Source organism: Geotrypetes seraphini, chromosome 2, assembly GCF_902459505.1.
Source record: "Geotrypetes seraphini chromosome 2, aGeoSer1.1, whole genome shotgun sequence".
NCBI classification, from domain to species: Eukaryota; Metazoa; Chordata; class Amphibia; order Gymnophiona; family Dermophiidae; genus Geotrypetes; species Geotrypetes seraphini.
In genome coordinates this window covers 112,169,973-112,189,442 of record NC_047085.1, presented here as the reverse complement: position 1 = coordinate 112,189,442, position 19,470 = coordinate 112,169,973, and the positions used below count along the sequence as shown (strand labels likewise).

Below are 19,470 nucleotides of genomic sequence, written 5' to 3'. Positions count from 1 at the left end.
CAACTGCAACATAACCCTTTGCGATCTTGATCTACTGCAGAGAAAAACATCCCAAATATGAGTTTTGAAAATTGTGATTTGGACATTTTTCTCAGAAAAACATCCATCTGACACTTTATGCTGCCTTTTGCATATTTTTCTGTTTCTAAAATGACCCCCATAGCAACATAGTAAATGTCATCAGATAAAGTCCTGCATAGTCTATCCAGTCTGCCCAACAAGGTGGCCAGAGATGAATCTGGCACTGCACAGGTTCCACTTCTTCATTAATCTGTGTCTCTCCCTGCCAATTTTGAGGCACAGACTGTAGAAGCCTGCCTGGCACTTGTCCTACTTCCAAACTACTGGAATAATTATTGAAGACCACTCCAGTCTTAATCCTGACCTTTTTTTTGCCATTTACGGGACACAGACTATAGAAGTTTGCCCGGCATTAGTCTTACTTATTTTATTTATTTATTTTCAATGCTTATAATGTTGCATTAGACCAACGCAGCTCATTCACCAGGAACTCAATTTCTGCATCATTGAAATTGCACTTCCTGCTACAGGCCTTCTTTTTGGGTGTCATATCAATTGTGAGATGTGGAGGTTTGAAAATCCCAAGATGGGCATATTTATAGGGCCTTGTAGAGGTTTCAGCTGCAGCCACTTAAGACGTCTGGGAGATGGACATTTCTGTTTGATTATGACCCACACATGGAAATGTTTTGGGAATAGTGATGTCTAAATGTCGTGACTTAGATGTCGTTTTCAATCCACAATATTGCCTTAACATTGCTAAGAGGGAGGTGCCTTCGCATCAGCCTGGAATCTTCCACATCTGGGAAATTGACTTCTTTGCTCTCCATTCTGTCTCTGCAGCATCATGCAGCTTAACCCTGGAGGCGATGAGCCAGATGGAGTCTCTCATTTGCCGCTGTCTGAAGTTAAGCGGAGATCTCTGAACCTAATCTTCTCCTTCTGTCAGGGAAATGACTAAGATCTGGTCTTATGTTTCTACCAACAAAGGAACACCCCCCCCCCCCAATCCTCCCTGTCCCTTGATTTTTGTAGGACCTGGCTGCTAGATAAGAGAGAGCACAGGCACTGCTCAGCAGGAACACAAGGGACAGCAGTAAACTGTGATACAAACTGTTTTAATGTTAGTCACAATTGCACATATCCCCACAGTCCCAGAGCATAGATGTTTAAAAAAAAAAACATTTATACTACACTGTCATGGAGACACCCATTTGTGGCTGCTTTCCAAACCAGGAGAGGGGGAAGATGTTCTGGTAATGGGTCCATGCAGCATGCTTTCCACAAGGCTGAGGTTCATACAGTCCACATCTGATGGCTTCTCTCCAGCCTTGTGTTTCACGTCATTCTTCAGCTACTTCCATAGTATACTGGCAGTCCTCTATATCTCCATTTGAATGATTATCTCCTTTTGGGTGGGCCATGTGTCCACACATTCCCATGGTTCTGTGTGGCACTTTTCTAGATTTATTTTTTTTATGTAAATATTTAAATCACTCCCACAGTCTTCTGCCTTCTAGCATCTGGAAACTCTATCCTGTCCTGAACCCTCATGTTCAGTAGGCTCTGCGGCAGAGACCTGCACCCTCTATAGGGCCATCTGCATACTCCACTAGGGAAGAAGGGCCTCCACTAGCTGTTCCTGCTCTTTGTTCCCTGGAGGCAGCTCCTGGCTGATGTCTACACTATTCCCCGGCCGCTAACCTGCCGAACACAGAGTAAACACTAGTCTCTGCTATGGCCAAGCACACCTGCTAGTTAGTGACTGGTTGTGATTGTGAAACAAGAGACACATGTATAACTGTTCCTTTCCCTCCTTATGCTTATATCCCTTATAGTTGTATATAGTTAATTTTGCTTCCCTCCCCTTCCATGTCCTCATTAATGTAAATATGAAGCAGCTGTTTGCACATCTTCCAAAGCACTCAGCAATGCTTGTTTTGGGCATGGAAACATGCTGAACATAGAGAAAAATAAAGTTTAGGCACTGCCTATACACATCTGCTTGTTGGTTCCAGATGGGTGGCTAGTGCAAGAAAACCATACCTTTACTTTGAAGAGCTCAATGCAATCTGCATTGTAGGGTGGGTGATCAGCCCATAATGTTATCTTCCAATGCTTTATCTCTGACCTGCATTGTATACTTATGTCCAGGTGACATTAGCTACATTAAGAGATCATCTCCTTTGGTCATGTCATCTTCATACCCCTCCCTGAATCCCTGGAGAGACCCTGGGTGTGCTCTAACTATAGGGCATCTGGGAGAGTCATGAGGCCAGATATTGGATTCCCAGGTCCTGAGGCAGGCCAAGCTCTCAGTTGGGGAGAAGATGGTCCAAGAATCTGTCTCAGAGACATGGTCAGGCATCAGCAACATTTCCTGCCAGAGGCATAGCTACCATTGAGTAAGCCCTGCAAAATGCCCAGGGCTGCTTGAAGTTGTGCCTTCCCTCTCTCTTGGCCCTCTTCTTCCTAGCATCCAGGCCGTCATCGCTCCAGCTTCCAAACCTCCCTGCCATCAGGTCAGTCCTCCACACACAGCAGCAGTCCATGGAAAAGAGGGCACCGAAAGCTGCCTCTCTGACTGACAAAGCCTTTCCTCTGCCACATTCTGCCTCTCTGATGCAACTTCCTGTGAGGAAAAGCTCTGTCAACCAGAGAGGCAGCTTTCAATGCCCTCTCTGCCTTGGGCTGATGCTTCATATAGCAGACCAACCTGCCAGTGGGAAGGAGGTTATCACCAGATTTAGCAAAAAAACAAGTTTGAATTGTCCCTGAGTTGTGATTGGACACTATTCCTGCTATGATTGGAACTGATTTCCAGCTTCTATGGTCCATAACAGGAAAGATTCACATAAGCTCCTCCTCTTTGGATCGCCGCTAGACATCTGTAACACACCTTGCTAGAATCTCTACATCTATGCCTCTATGTTCCTCTCCCAGCTAATCTACAACTGAAGAGCTTTTCTTCCTACAAGGGACCATCATCTCTTTAAGCTACCCTCTGCAAACAGACCTTCTTTACCCTTCTAACCAGAAGCAACAATAAGAAGAAAGAATACTTTTTGGGCCTTTTTCAGATTGAGTTACTTCTAATCCAGTTTAACAATATTTTATCTTGTGACACATTTCCCTTGTTTAAAGATTCCCAAATTATAACTAAAATTACTGCATTGCCTGCATAATCTTGTAAATAAACTCGTTCTGTAGAATAAAATTCTGGCTCTTCCTTAAATGCTCTAAGTATCTGTTCTTAAATATTACACAGAGCTAAGTTATAAGGTAGTGCATTCTCCAAATTAACATCTATTTATATTACATATTTTTCTTGTTATAGAGCAAAGATGAGTGGGAAGAGAGGAAGCAAATGTTGGACTGGGCCTCTTCTCCCTTGAAAAAGGAGACTGAGAGGAGACATGATTGAAACATTCAAGATAATGAAGGGAATAGACTTAGGGCTCCTTTTACTAAGCTGCGCTAGTGGTTCTAGTGTGCGCTTAGCGCCCGCTGCATTGCCTTGTGCGCTAGACGCTAATGCCAGCATTGAGCTGGCATTAGTTCTTGGTGCGTAACGCACATTAAAAACACTAGCGTAACTTAGTAAAAGAGGGGGTTAGTAGATAAAGACAGGTTGTTCACCCTCTCCAAGGTAGAGAGAACGAGAGGGAACTCTCTAAAGTTAAAAGGGGATAGATTCCATACAAACATAAGGAAGTTCTTCTTCACCCAGAGAGTGGTAGAAAACTGGAACACTCTTCCGGAGGCTGTTATAGGGGAAAACACCCTCCAGGGATTCAAGACAAAGTTAGACAAGTTCCTGCTGAACCAGAACGTACACAGGTAAGCCTAGTTTCAGTTAGGGCACTGGTCTTTGACCTAAGGGCTGTCACGTGAGCGGACTGCTGGGCACGATGGACCACTGGTCTGACCCAGCAGCGGCAATTCTTATGTTCTTATGACTGGAAGGGTGGAGAGAAAAGATATAGACTGGACCAGGGGAGAGGGAGGGAGGGAGGGACACTGGACCAACAGAAGTAGAAAGAAAGAGATGCCAGACCAGGGAGGGTAATGGGAGCAGGATGAAGAGACATGGAGAGGTACAAGGCCACAGAAAAAAAAGCTGCCTGTGGAGGGAACAAAGAAGGACAATACTGGACACAAGAGGAGAGGAAGGATAGGGATACAGAGGGGGAGGCTGGACAAAGTAAGATAGGAACACAGAGAATATACTGCAGATGAGGGGAGAGGATGGGGATGGGGACACAGAGGGAAGATACTGGACATGATAGGCAGAGACACTTAGAAAAAGATGAATGCTGGATTTAGAGAAGTGTCAAAAGGACAGAAGATCTTGGAGAAAGTTAAGAAAAAGAACTGAGACAAACAGAAGAGGCACAGTAGGAGTAAAACAATAATCAAACAGCAAAGGTGGAAAACAGTATTTATTAATTGCAATATGTCAGCTTTGTAAAATGTACATTTTCCCTCCTCCCACCCCCACCCTCCTCGGTGTAATAGTAATAGTAGTAATTCTTAAAAGAGAGCAAGAAACAAAATCAGAGGGGATACAGAATTAGAGAACATAAAATGAAGTTGCAAGGAGGGAAACTTAAAAGCAACCTCAGACAATTTTTTATGGCCTGTGGTGGATGCTTAGAATAATGTATCACAGGAAGTGGTGGGATAGTAAACTAACAGAATTCAAAAAGATGTGGTATAAACAGAGGTTCCTTATATAGCATGAAGATGGAATAAAATTATAGAGCATATTCACTCATAGTAAAACAAAATTACTATCATATTTTTAAAGAAAAAATATAATGATCTTCTAACCCATCGCTCCTAATAATTCCTCCCAAAAGTTGTATGTGGATATAGAAAATCAATTAACAATGAAATAGAAACAAAGAGGCATCTTACACTTTACCAGATTAGGAAGATGGAAACATCGTTACGAGTTACATCCATTCTGAGTAATAACAGAACTCTTAAATTATTACCTGTACAAACAATGAAATAATAGCTATTCCATTAGGTTTCCCCAATGCCTCATCAATACTGCTGTATAGAGTTGAATTCCAGTGCGTCAGATGGAGCTGCAAAGAAATGACAGAGAATGTCAATATATGCTGCCACTAATTTGTAGTTTATTTTTATTTTTTGTAATTCTTTATTGATTTTCCAAACTTAAATAGTGCAATACACAAAAATATCACATATGTCAATAAAGCACATTCAACTTACAAATATACATAACCAACTATTTCCTCCCACCCACCCACCCATCCAATGATTATTCAATAAAACACAGAAGCATAGATTTTCCCAATAACCATACCCTATTTGAATTAGTAATATCCTCCCCCCCACCCCAAATGTAAATATTCAAAGACCAAAATAGAACAAAAATAGCACACACACCCCTTCCTGGATGTGTACAAATAAACAAAAACTGGCTCACAACCAAAGACCTACTATAGTGAAGATGTCAACGGGCCCCAAACCAATTTAAATAAATTACTGTGCCCCCCAAAAAATAGATGGGTGCATTTAGCTGAAGAGCTCTACACATGCCAGGGAGAGTGTGGCACAGTGGTTACGGCTAAAGCCTCAGCACCCTGAGGTTGTGACCCTGCGCAAGTCTTTGTAAAAAAACAACAGTTGGTTAAGTGGTTTTGATTGTTGGAGGGGTTTTTTGTTTTGTTTTTTTAAGTCGATGGGAGGGAGGGTACTCGGGGAAGGCAGCCAAGAAAAAGATCTGGGGGTATTGGTGGATAACACAATGAAGCAGGCGGCACAATGTGCAGCGGCCTCAAAAAAAGCGAACAGAATGTTGGGCATTATCAAAAAAGGTATCACTACCAGAACAAAAGAAGTTATCCTGCCACTGTATCGAGCAATGGTGCGCCCACATCTGGAATACTGCGTCCAATACTGGTCGCCATACCTCAAGAAGGACATGGCAATACTCGAGAGGGTCCAGAGGAGGGCAATGAGGATGATAAAGGGTATGGAGAACCTTTCATATGCCGAACGGTTGGACAGGCTGGGGCTCTTTACCCTGGAGAAGCGGAGACTGAGAGGGGACATGATAGAAACTTATAAAATCATGAAAGGCATAGAGAAGGTGGAGAGGGACAGATTCTTTAGACTAGCAGGGACAACTAAAACAAGAAGTCATTCAGAAAAACTGAGAGGAGACAGATTCATAACGAATGCAAGGAGGTTCTTCTTCACTCAGAGGGTGGTGGACACCTGGAACGCGCTTCCCGGAGAGGTGATAGGACAGAGTACAATTCTGGGGTTCAAAAAGGGACTGGATGACTTCCTGGAAGCGAAGGGGATAACAGGGTACAGCTAGAGGTTTACCTTACAGGACATTGAGCGAATAGGGTATGGATATTTTAGGTTAGGTAGGGAACACTTTCAGGTCATGGACCTGGGGGGCCGCCGCGGGAGCGGATTGCCGGGCACGATGGACCCCTGGTCTGACCCGGCAGAGGCAACGCTTATGTGCTTATATATAAGTCTCCTCAAGAAGAGCTTAGTAAGGATAGACAGGGAAAAATGCTTGAGTACCGGAATAAATTCATGTAAACCATTCTGAGCTCCCTTGGGAGAACAGTATAGGAAATTGAATAAATAAATAAATAAATAAATAAATGTATTTTTAAAAAGAAAAAAAAAAAGCCCAAGAGAAATTTTGGGTGTAAGATTCATGCTCCTAAGCCCTGGAAAAGAAAAATAAGAGTCAACAATGTCAATCATGGAAAAATAGGATCAATAAAGTGAAAAGCATCAGATTTTACCATGCACTTCATTTCAGTTTGCATGTGCAATCCTGGCCACTAAACATGTTAGATTTACTTCTTCTACTACTACTACTACTTATTATTTCTATAGCTATAGTAATATTCAGACAGTGGTATCAGTATTTCTTTTTTTTAATGCAGTTAGAATGCCCCCCAAATAGCCATTTCGGACTGATCACTAACCAGGCATTTTCAACAGCACTGTCTGGGTATGTGCTGCTGAAAATAATTCTTCAAGGGCCCCTAGGCACATAAATACACTGGGGCCCCTGGCCTTGCCCTGCCCCCATTTATTTACCTGTTTTCTTATTTACTTATTTCCACTTGATTTCTTTCTTTTCTTTTATTTTAAAATTCAAAACAAACAACAAAGATTACCATACCAGTGACAGTGTACAGTTTTTCTTCTATGCAATCCCCAAACATCTCTGAACTAATTCCCCCTTCCTTCCCTTCCCACCGACTTGCTTTTCACTCATGGATCCTGAAAACCTTAGTGGGATCCATGAGATCTGCGGGAGTTGAAAAAAAATGAGGATCCTTATGGACCCCATGCCATGGCCACTTTCTTTTTTAGGCCATTGCGCTTTTAGTTCCATGGGATCCTTGTTTTAACTTCTACCCTTGATGGCTTCTTTTCTTTTGTGGTTGGAATTGCTGGTGCTGAATACTGCATAAATTGCCTACTGTCTCACCCTAGATCTGTGAGGCACATATCCCAAAGCTAACATATTCCAGGAAATACATTTAAAATAAATTCTTTTTTTCCACCTTTGTTATTCCACCTTTCCACCTTTATTTTTCCATCATGTTGGTCAATGCTAACAGAAAACCATGTCTTTCATACACACAGAACACAGAAACACCCTTCCCAATATGGAATAAGTAATCACAAACTAATCTCCACCCCCCCCACCACCCCCTTTTACAAAAGTGAGGAAAAGGTTTTTAGCACCGGCCAGTGCGCAGAATGCTCTGCACTGCTCATAGGAACTCTATGACAGTGTTTTTCAACCTTTTTTGGGCAAAGGCACACTTGTTTCATGAAAAAAATCACGAGGCACACCACCATTAGAAAATGTTAAAAAATTTAACTCTGTGCCTATATTGACTATATATAAAGTAATTCTCTTGAATAGGAATCAAATAAACACAAAGAAAGTATTTTATAATTACTTTATTATGAAATATTAAGTAAACAGAATAGTGAAAAATTATAAAATACTTTATTCAGTGCGAAACCTGGGCCTGTTTGGCAGAACACAAAGCTGATATTCTGGCTGGAATCGAAGAAAGACACACACGTAGCTCTTCGTCAACAGCTCTCAGTCTCTCTCTGTATTTGGTTTTATGCTTCGCTCCCATTTCCTCACACAAAGCTGCAAATATGCGACTTTTCACGGGTCGTGACTTTACAAAGTTTACCATGCACACAACATCATCCAACACATGAACTAGGACTGCTGGTAAAGTCTTGGCTACGAGGGCCTCGCGGTGTAAAAAACAATGCGTAACAATCACATCTGGATTTCTTTCCTTCACTCTGCTTACAAAGCCTTTGGTGCGCCCGACCATGGCTGCAGCTCCATCGGTGCAGACACTTGTGCAGTTTTCCCACTTAAGTCCTCCTTTTTCAAGGTATTCTGATGTGACCCGAAAAATTTCTTCTCCTGTTGTTTTTTCTGGCAATGCCTTGCAAAAAAAGAAGTTTTCTCTAATTGCATCACCATCAACAAAACGCACATTGGCCAAGAGTTGAGCATGTCCACTGATATCAGTAGACTCGTCAAGTTGCAATGCAAATTTCTCACTGATACGGATCTTTTCCAAAACCACACTTTCGATGTCTGCAGACATGTCATTAATACGTCTGGAAATTGTGTTGTCTGAGAGAGGGACTTTGGCTATTTCCTTAGCTGCTTCAGGTCCGAGTATCTCCTCTACAATAGCTTTGCAGGCAGGAAGTATTAATGTCTCTGCCACAGTGTGCGACTTTTTTGACTTGGCTATAAGTTCAGCAATTTGATAGCTAGCTTTAAGAACTCTTTCATTTACCTTTGTGGTTTTTCTCATGAAAGTTGCCTGTTTCTCCGTGTTGTCACGCAGGCGAACAAAATAGTCCGCATTCTTGTTTTGAAGCGAAGGGTGTTTCGTTTGGAGATGGCGTTTAAGTTTGCTTGGGACCATAGCACTGTTAGCTAGCTTTTCACCACACACCACGCACAGTGGAGTTGGTTTGTTTGCATCTCCAGTGAAAGTAAATCCAACTGAAATATAGCTTTCGCTATATTGCCTTATGCCAGAGAATTTGCTTGCGCTAACCATCTTTGCTTTCTTTTGACCCCCACTCATACTTGGGTTCTCATCTGGCTCCAAATTTTGTTCAGAGTCTAGTTCTTTCCTTTTCAAAACTTGTCCATCACTGCAGTATCTCACTGTCACTCAGGACTTACTGCGCTTGTCTCCTCCAGATAGCCGCTGTCCGTCACACTCAGCACTCTTCTGATCGATCCCCGATGAGCCGGCGGATGACAGCTCCAGATGACAGCTCTGTAAAACTAAACAAGCCAGACCAGCACAGATCAATCCTACACCGTCAATCCTAACAGAAAACCATGTTTTTCAAACACACAGAACACAGAAAACACCTTCGCCTAGTATGGAATATGTCATCACAAACTAACCCCTCACCCTTTTACAAAACTGTAGTGTGGATTTTAGCCACAGTGGTAACAGCCCTGACACTCATAGAATTCTGAGCATCAGAGCTGCTACCACCATGGCTGGCGCTAAAAAACGCTCCACAGTTTTGTAAAAGGGGGAATAAAATAGAAATACACAGTTTCAACGCTGTAGCTCAGAGGTGCCCAAACTTTTTGAGCTTGTGAGCTACTTTAAAATGACCAAGTCAAAATGATCTACCAATAATAAAATTAAAAAACACAAAGCACACTATACGCTGAGAAAATGTTAATTATCATTCCTATTCTGGGTTTTTTTCAAAGAGGTCAAGGCAGATGACTCTATGCATTGTCACCTCAGTAACAACCATACAAAAATAGACAAATATACCCTCCATCCTTTTTATTAAACCACAATAGCAGTTTTTAGCGCAGGATGTTCTGGCGAAACCGTTAGCCACGCTCTTCAATCTCTCCCTAGGTACGGGGAGAGTCCCCCTAGACTGGAAAACAGCCAACGTTGTTCCTCTGCACAAAAAGGGCTGCAAAGCAGAGGCTGCGAATTACAGGCCAGTGAGTCTCACATCAATAGTGTGTAAACTCATGGAAACCCTGCTTAAAGGTAAATTAGACACAATATTGGATGAGGGAAATCTGAGGGATCCCTGTCAACATGGATTCACTAGGGGCAGGTCATGCCAATCCAATCTTATCAGCTTCTTTAACTGGGTGACAGGAAAGCTAGACTCGGGAGAGTCTCTAGACATAGTGTACTTGGATTTCAGTAAAGCTTTCGACAGTGTCCCGCACCGCAGATTATTAAACAAGATGAAATCGATGGGGTTGGGTGAGAAACTAACTGCATGGGTCACTGATTGGCTGAGTGGAAGACTTCAGAGAGTGGTGGTCAACGGCACCCTCTCTGAGACATCGGAGGTGACTAGCGGAGTGCCGCAGGGATCAGTCCTGGGACCATCCCTTTTCAACATATTCATAGGGGACTTGACCCGGGGGCTTCAGGGTAAAGTAACACTGTTCGCTGACGACGCCAAACTGTGTAATATAGTAAGTGAAAGCAATCTCGTGGATAGTATGACGCAAGATCTGATCACGTTAGAAAACTGGTCCTCGACATGGCAGCTGGGCTTCAACGCTAAGAAGTGTAAGGTCATGCATCTTGGCAGTAGAAATCCATGCAGAACATACACCTTGAATGGAGAAGCACTAGCTAGGACTTCAGAAGAACGGGACTTGGGAGTTATCATCAGTGCAGACATGAAGGCTGCCAAACAAGTAGAGAAGGCCTCATCCAAGGCAAGGCAAATGATGGGATGTATCAAGAGAAGCTTCGTCAGCCGCAAACCTGAAGTCATCATGCCACTTTACAGATCATTAGTGAGACCTCATCTGGAATACTGTGTGCAATTCTGGAGGCCGCATTACCGTAAAGATGTGCTTCGAGCCGAGTCGGTCCAGCGTATGGCCACTAGAATGGTCTCCGGACTCAAGGGTCTCTCATACGAAGAAAGACTGGGCAAATTGCAGCTCTATACTCTAGAGGAGCGCAGGGAAAGGGGTGACATGATTGAGACATTTAAATACGTCACAGGTCGTGTCGAGATGGAAAATGACATATTCTTTCCCATGGGACCCTCGGTCACAAGGGGGCACCCGCTTAAACTCAGAGGAGGGAAATTTAGTGGTGACGCCAGGAAGTACTTCTTCACGGAAAGGGTGGTGGATCATTGGAACAAACTTCCGATGCAGGTGATCAAGGCCGCCAACGTGCTCGACTTTAAAAATAGATGGGATATCCACGTGGGATCCCTACGAGGGTCGAGCTAAGGAACTAAGTCATCAGCACTCAGACTTAATGGGGTGGGTCAGTAGAGTGGGCAGACTTGATGGGCTGTGGCCCTTTTCTGCCGTCACCTTTCTATGTTTCTATGTTTCTATGAATGCCCAGCGCTGCTCTTGACGCTCATAGGCTCCCTGCGCTAAAAACCACTATTGCGGTTTAGTAAAAGGTGACCATATTGTAAAATATAGACAGCAGATATAAATTCAGAACTGTGCATAGTAAGTGAAGGGAAGTTTTCATCTCTGGGAATTTACCCAGTTAACTATTAAGTTATTTGGGCAAATTCCTTTGAAAACTGTGGTAATACTGCCTCCACTTTGCTAAATTTAAAATAAAATCATTTTTCCTACCTTGTCTGGTGATTTCTGGTTGCACTTTCTTCTTCTGACTGTGCATCCAATCTTTCTTCCCTTCTATCAGCCTGTATGCTTTCTCTCCTCCACACCTCATTCCCTCCCCCAACTTTTTCTTCCTCTCTCCCTGACCTTTCTTTCTTTTTTTCTGTTTCTCTTCTTTCCTTCTGTTTCCCTGCTTGCCCCCTTTCTTTCTTTCTCCCTGCCGTTCCCCAAGCCACTGCCACTGCCGCTGCCATCGGGGAACAGGACCCACCAATGGATAACAGGCCCCAAAGCCGACGCCAACGCATGCTCACCCTGACGTCAATTCTGCAATCGGAGAGGAAGTTCCGCCCAGCCAGGCAGCGATTGGCTGGCCCGAACTTCCTCTCCGACTGCAGAATTGACGTCGGGGAGAAGAAGACTTATCGGCTCGATAGATTAGATCGCCAAGACAAAGTGAGTCCTGGGTGATCGACTCACTTTGCCTTGGCGAGCTACTAGCGCCCCTGCCTTAGAACACTGCCTAGGACCCTGGGGGAGCCCGGGTCCCCTGTCAGCTCCGGGCCCCTGAATGCAGGACTGCCCTGCGGCACACCAGGCAACATCTGCTCTATGAGCATCAGAGCAGTGCAGAGCATTCAGTGCTACAAACCTCTTCTGCGCTTTGATAAAAGGGGTGGGGGTAAAAATAGAAATATGTATACAAAAACTAAACCATAAAGAAGCCAGGCTCTGCATACAATGCAACAGCACAGAAACAGTGGTGCATGTCCACTAATACTGTACAAATGTAAATTTTTTATTTCTTTGGATCAATTTTCTCTGGGATAGTCTTACTTATACTTCTATCAGAGTATGTCTATAAACTTCTTAAACATACTTTATTATCACCCCTCTTCAAATGCTTTCAGTTTTATATGAACTTCAGTGACACAACTCAAAGCTTAAGCTTTATGTGCCAAATCGTCATTGGTTCACTTCTTAATTTAATGTATAATTACTTTTTCTAATGTAATATAATTGTTCTATTTGTCAAATGTAGTATTTTCTTTAATACAAATAAGTGCTTTCAATAATTGTGATTTCACAGTCGGCGTTAGTGACAGCCGACATGTTTCACCTAGAGCTTTTTCAAGGCTTTTCCCCTTTTAGTTGAACCTTCCAACTGCCATCCGCCTGCCCTCTTCTTTCTCTCTCTTCCATCATCTGCCCCTTCTCTCTCTCTCTCTCCACCCCTATTCCATTGAGTATCCAGCCCCCTTCTCATTCTCCACCCCAATTCCATCGAGTTATCCTGCCTCCTCACTTCCCCACCGCTGCTTTCCCACATGCTCCTGATGGCACAAGATAAACCTCAAACACCACTTAACCTATTCCCCTTTTTGGCCCATCTTCCTCCCTTCCTCTTAACTTTGTGGTCACCTTTCAGTTTCAAAATCAATATTTTCTTTTCAGATGGGCCCTGGCTCGGCAGCTGTTCTCTTAAATTGCAAGCGGCTGCTCAGCCCAAAGCTTCCCCTCTGATGCAGCTTCCTGTTTCCACCTGGGTGGCTTGCATGACCAGGTCAAAGGGGAAGCTTTGGACTGAGCAGCTGCTTGCAACTTAAAAGAATGGCTGCCATTATATAATTTTGGTACCGGATAGTTTCAGCTCCCTGAGGCTTAATAGTTTGGGGAGTCATAAGAGTTTGGGCTCCTGACTAATAGGGTAGCTTCCCTAATTGTTGGGATTTTCTTAGTTTGGGTTCCAGGGGACTTTGCTGGATTATGGTTGGAGGTGGGAGGATTTAATGGGGCCTTTATTGTTGTACCTGTTTGTTCCAGTTGTCAATAAAAATTGTTGAAACATAACAGTGCTGTAGGAATATAAAAAACATAGTTTCATTCTCTTTTCACTGGGAGCTCTCATCTTTGGAGTTTTTAGAGATTATTTTTCTACAACTGGCTTCTCCTTGGAAATAGACCCTAGCACTGATTTCTCTGTAGAGCACATGGGGCCTCTTTTATCAAGCCAAATAGTGTACACAAACACAGTAAATGTACCAGATGACATAGGGATTGAAAGGCCTTCAGTGCATTTGCCGTGTGACACTCACTACCATAGCTGCTACTCCCTCTGACTCCCACTCCTTGTGCCCGCTGAAGAAGCTAGGAAGCTTAGAATTTTGAGACGAGGCCATGAGGTCTAGTTCCAGGAGATCTCACTTCCATAAAAAGAGCTGGAACGCCTGAGCCAAAATTCTCAATATCCAGGATGTAGAAGATTTCGCTATTACTAACATTTACACTTTCTAGAGTGTACACAGTGCTGTACACCGTAGCATACAATAAATGGGCCATGCTCAGATTTTGCAGAGAAAAAGTCTATCCAAACTCTTTTCCTGACCCATAAAATGATCTGCCAACAGAAGAAGAAGATGAGGGTCCACCCATTAAAGTAGAACCACAAATTTACCCACCAACTGAGTACATCACCTACTGCCCAGGCTGTAGAGAAATACCCCATCATAATACTGACTGAAAAGACCTTCAGCGTCATTCCGGAAGAATGGTCTGAAGCTCCAGAAATGGTAGCCTGACCATGCTCCAGAGTAGAAGAATGAACAAGTACTGAGTCACCTCTTAAGACCAGACTCCTGGAGCTGAAGATGGAAGGCACCGAGCCCCCCAACCCAACAGCCCAGGATGTTCGGTGGCCATGAGCTAGTCCAGCAAAGACCGAGGCATGCCTTTGAAAAGAGAAATCTCGCTGAGCCACCAAATCATACAGAACGATGCGTGAGGAGCTTACCAAATAATTGGAGCCCTGAGATACCGGGAACCACCGGAACAAAAGCGACTTCTGTAGCATTATAATAGGAAAGCAAATCGAAGTTCCCAGTGGAGTCAGCAACAAGGATCCTAGAACCTGTACAGAATCCCTTATTCTTAGAGATGGTGACCGAAGAAGAATGCAAACCTGAAACTGAGACCCATCACCCTAGTCTCTGGGAAGAAACACATTTCTCTCCTATATTAATAAAAACATGTCCCCGATATACCTATAAATAATACAGGAGAAAAGAGTGCTGTGCAAATTTGAAGATTCATGTCCAAAGAACTAGGAAAAGAAACCACCCTTTTCGTGTCAGTCAAATGGCCCGACTGGAAGACGTCTGAATCAAACAGTCAGTCAAGAAGAAATTAGGTGAATCGCCTGGTAGCGCCAAAACGGTACCACTGCCCACATTTTCTAAAATGTTTGTGAAGCCTTGAGTAGGTGAAATGGCATGTGCCAAAACCGAAAGCGCTGCTTCAAGAGAGGCAAGCAAATCTAGTGCCGATTAGGAGTTCATAGTGAAAATTTAAATATTCTCCCAGTTTGCTGCAGAAATGTGTAACCCAGAGAAACTAATTCAGCAGAATGGGATCCAGCCTGCCCAATGCCCCCGTCTTGGGCACCATGCAGTAAGTGGAACAACGTCCCATAGTTCCTGAAGAACTACAAGAACTGCTCTGAGGACCAGTAACACTTAAAAGGGAAACACAAAACATAGAGACTCCAAGACTGAACTGTAAACCTGAGGAGGATGCAAAGTTGCAAGCATCCTGAAAAATGTTAACAGCCCCCTGACCTGACATTATAGCGTCTTCTCCCTCATGAGAAAGTCTGAAGAGTCATTGGAAGAAGTCAAGATCCCTTCAGAATGAAATGCAGAAGGTCAGGGAACGGCAGGATGAGAACTGTAGGATCTGTAAGAAGAAAGAAATCTCCATGCAAAGTGAGCAAAATACGTATGTCCTTTAAAGTGAATATGTACTAGATGCAATCAAGATGCTGAATCTACCGCCCCGTGGAAAACAACAGGTATCAGACAAAGCTCAGATCACTAATGAGAACTTTAAGGATGAGGCTAACAGCCACATAGCGCGCACTCCTCCACGGGTTTGATAGAATAGGTAGCTGGCTCCTGGTTAGAAGGAGCTGCACGGCCCATCCTGTCTGTTCGGGGGGGTCCGTCTAGCATGTGCCATGAGAAGATGGCGACAGGAGAAACCAGCGTGATAAGCATTGAAATCTGAAGTCCAGGCCCTCTCAGAAATAGAGAAAGAGAGTCCTGGCCGCAGGAAGATGTGAAGTGTCATTATGCCCATAGAGACATCCCGAACTTGGAAACTGTTAGGCATATATAAACCATATAAACTTTTAGGCATATATATCCTATGCCACTACTAGACACATGCAGCACAGCATAGAGGCCCAAATAAGAAGGACAGTTACCAACAGACAAAGGCTCAATCTGCAGGGACCCTAAGAGACAAAATGAGATACCCGTGTGAAATACAGGGCACTATCTTACTGCTGATCTCACTGTGCCATATGTCGACCCAGTCCGGAGATAAACCGAGACTGGGTGACCTAGCATAGGTCAGAGTCTCTCTGGTAATCCCCTTGAGTGCTAACCCCAGAGTCCAATTAAACTAGCAGCTTCCTTCAAGGGAGTACAGCAGGAACACAGACATAGGCATATAAATCTGCCCAAGCTTGTCCCAAAGCTGGTGAAACATGTACAACTTGTCTGAACCGGAAAGGAGAGAAGCCGCGGCATACCCTAACCAAAGTCAGCTGTAAATAAACTACCGGAACGCTGCAGCTCTCCCGCCATCGCTGGAGACTGAAGCTTACACCTGATTCTCACTGACATGTGGCCGCTGCATCAACGCTCCTAAAAACATAGTTGGATTCAAGCCCCACAAAATTTACCCTGCCGCAGCCTGCATAGAAAGAAAATCAGACTCGGGGAATAACCAGAAGAACGGTGCAATGCTTCCCACAGCGCCGGAAAAAACATGTCCCATCTCATGCGCGCTGCTATAAATCGGCACCCGCACAATCAGCTGCACATGGCTGTGACAAACACCGACGAAAGAGAGCCTCGGAATAAACAGGACTACTACTGCTGCACTAAAATCCAACGAGGAAAACAAGTATGAGCATGAAATCACACCGCTACTGCCGCGCTGTAACCAACAAGGAAACCAAGCACGTGCATGCAAAGGGCGGGAAAGTCCCGGTTCCCTCAACGGATTTCTAGTTATAAAACTTAGCCTCAATAAAATATCCAATAAAATATCATACAATGACCAAAACCACAGTACTAAGACTCCCAAACAGAACCTGAAGTTCAAACAACAGTGAAAAACACATACATACTCACAAGCTTGTTGTTAGGGCCGGTTGAAGCCAGTAAGTGCCGGTTGTGCAGTACTAACAGGGCAGAATGTAGCAACTGTGGTCTCCCTTTTTTTTTTAAACAGAGAAGGGAAAGAAGAAAAAATTGAGACCCAGTCAGACCCTCTAGCAATGGAGGGAGGGTGAGGCAGGGACCTGGGGGGGGGGGGATGGATACCCCTGTCTCACTGAAAAGAAAAACTCAACAGAAGAAATAGCATCGCCAGCTCACTGAAAAGAAACCTCAACAGGAGAAATAGAATGGCAGTCTCACTGAAGAGAAACCTTAACAGGAGAAAAAAAAATTCCAGTCACAGCCAGAATCCAGGAGCTATTCGAATAGCGACCATCACCTGCTGGGAGATAGAGCATACTGGAGATACAGGAGGAGTGCCAGCCAATAGGACCACCTGTTAATCATTTTCTCTATCTCCGCCTGCTGGTAGATGTGTGCCATCCCATTGGTCTCTGAATTCATCTGCTGCTGTTGCTAAGGAATGAAATTTAAAAAAAAATAAACTAATAATATATTCAAAAATAACTGCTGAGTATGAGGAGTTCTTCAATTAGCCAGCCATTCTATTGCACTGACATTCCAGAACCTCTTAATTTTTTGAGCATTTTTTCTGTTGTCTTTCCTGTGGTTTTAACAAGACTGACTTTCCTGGGGATATAACAAGGCATTTTAACATTCAAAGGAAGAGTCCTGAAGAAAGACTTTTTACAAAGTTCTATTAATTTTTTGAGCATTTTTTCTGTTGTCTTTCCTGTGGTTTTAACAAGACTGACTTTCCTGGGGATATAACAAGTCTTTGAGGTCGACTGGTTCTGTGGTTTTGCAACTTCTTATGAAACCTAATATTGATTTGACAAGCTTGTCCTGGAAATTTTGTTCTGGTCATCAATTTTTTGAAATCTAATTCTATTTTTTCTGATGTTATGGATTAACAGATGATAGATGTTTATTTGATTTATTAATTATAATTTATATATCTTTTTTAATATTATGGCAGATACTTCCATAATAACATAAATAATATAGAGATATGAGTTTTATTTTTATTTTATTTTTTTTATCCTCTAGCTGTAACATTAGTGTTTAGTAAAGATGATTTGAATCTTTTATAAGTTGAGAAATGGATTACTTTTATCTTTAGATATGATTTTCTTCTAGTGTGACAAGTATTTAGTATTTATATATATTTATTCTTATATGTTCTTTGTTTGCTGATTTTAGGTTTTTAATTTATTATAAAATTTATAATGAGGGAATGAATGGATATGAATTTTAAAGGTTGGGAAGATTTGGAATTTTTATTATTTTAATGTTCATTTATATTCTGGATATCTAGTAATAATCATTTTATTTAATCATTTAGTCTTCATTTTTAATATTTATTAATTTTTCTAAATTTGTTACATGTTTTGGTTGAATAGGATGATAATTTTATATAATAATTTCTACTGTCTCTAATTTTAGATAATATAAATTATATAATTTAATATATTAATTTTAACATTTCATATTTCAATATTTATTATTTTAATATTTTATTGGGTATCTATTAATCATAAACATTAATTTATTTATTCATTTAGTTTTTTATATTTGGTATTTATTAATTTTTGTGATTTTTGTTTTGTTTGGATAAGTTGGAAATTTTATATAATAAGTTTTAATGTCTATAATGAAAAATGATATTAGTTATATAATATAATTTATTATTTTCAAGATTTCATTTTATGGTAATTTTAAGTAATGATTTTAATTTAATTCATTATTTTAAGATTTTATTATGGTATGAATTGATAGTTTGCTGGTTGGGGATTTCTTTCGATTTCCTGGTCTTTATGTGTGCTGTCATTCACTTATATTTGTTATGGGGGATGGGTGTGGGAGGGTATATAGGGGTTTTAAGGGAGGGTAATTGGATGTTTAATTGGGATAATTTATATATAAGAATTAAAATCTTTTCAGGTCATTTTCTTTGGTTCCTTAAAATAAATATAAATATAAATGTATTTTAAAATGTATTCGTTGAATGTTAATGGACTCAATCACCCTATAAAGAAAAAGAAAGCCTTATCTTTTCTTAAAAGACAGGGGGCAGATATTTATTTCCTGCAAGAAACTCATTTATCTGCATTAGAATCAAGTAAGCTGGAAGGGGGTTGGGTTAAACAGTGTTTTTTTGCCCCTGCTGTAGGCAAAAAAAGCTGGTGTGGCTATCTTGATACATAAAAAATGTATGGCTACTTTTACTATGTTATCTATGGATCCTTTCGGAAGATGGGTCCAAGTAAAAATGAGCTCAGGGAAAGATACCTTGATACTGTTCAATATCTATGCACCTAATTTGAATCAATGTGAGTTTTTTAAAAACCTTCAACAAATAATTTTACCATCATCTTCCTCCAATTTAATTTTGGCAGGGGACTTTAATGCAGTAATGGACCCTATTTTAGATAAAAAGCCTAGTAAAATTTTAAAATCTTTAGGATTAGATAATTTGATAAATTCTTGTGGTTTAAAAGATATTTGGAG

At 41.9% G+C, this 19,470-nt stretch overlaps 1 protein-coding gene across 1 annotated transcript in view; it reads right to left on the bottom strand.

The window, feature by feature from the left end:
• CA8 (carbonic anhydrase 8) overlaps positions 1–19,470 on the bottom strand; it is a 106,585-nt gene that overhangs the window by 29,185 nt on the left and 57,930 nt on the right. The window contains exon 4 of the mRNA XM_033935034.1: positions 5,022–5,117. Coding sequence (XP_033790925.1) covers positions 5,022–5,117 — 96 coding nt within the window. The remainder of the gene's footprint in view (positions 1–5,021; positions 5,118–19,470) is intronic.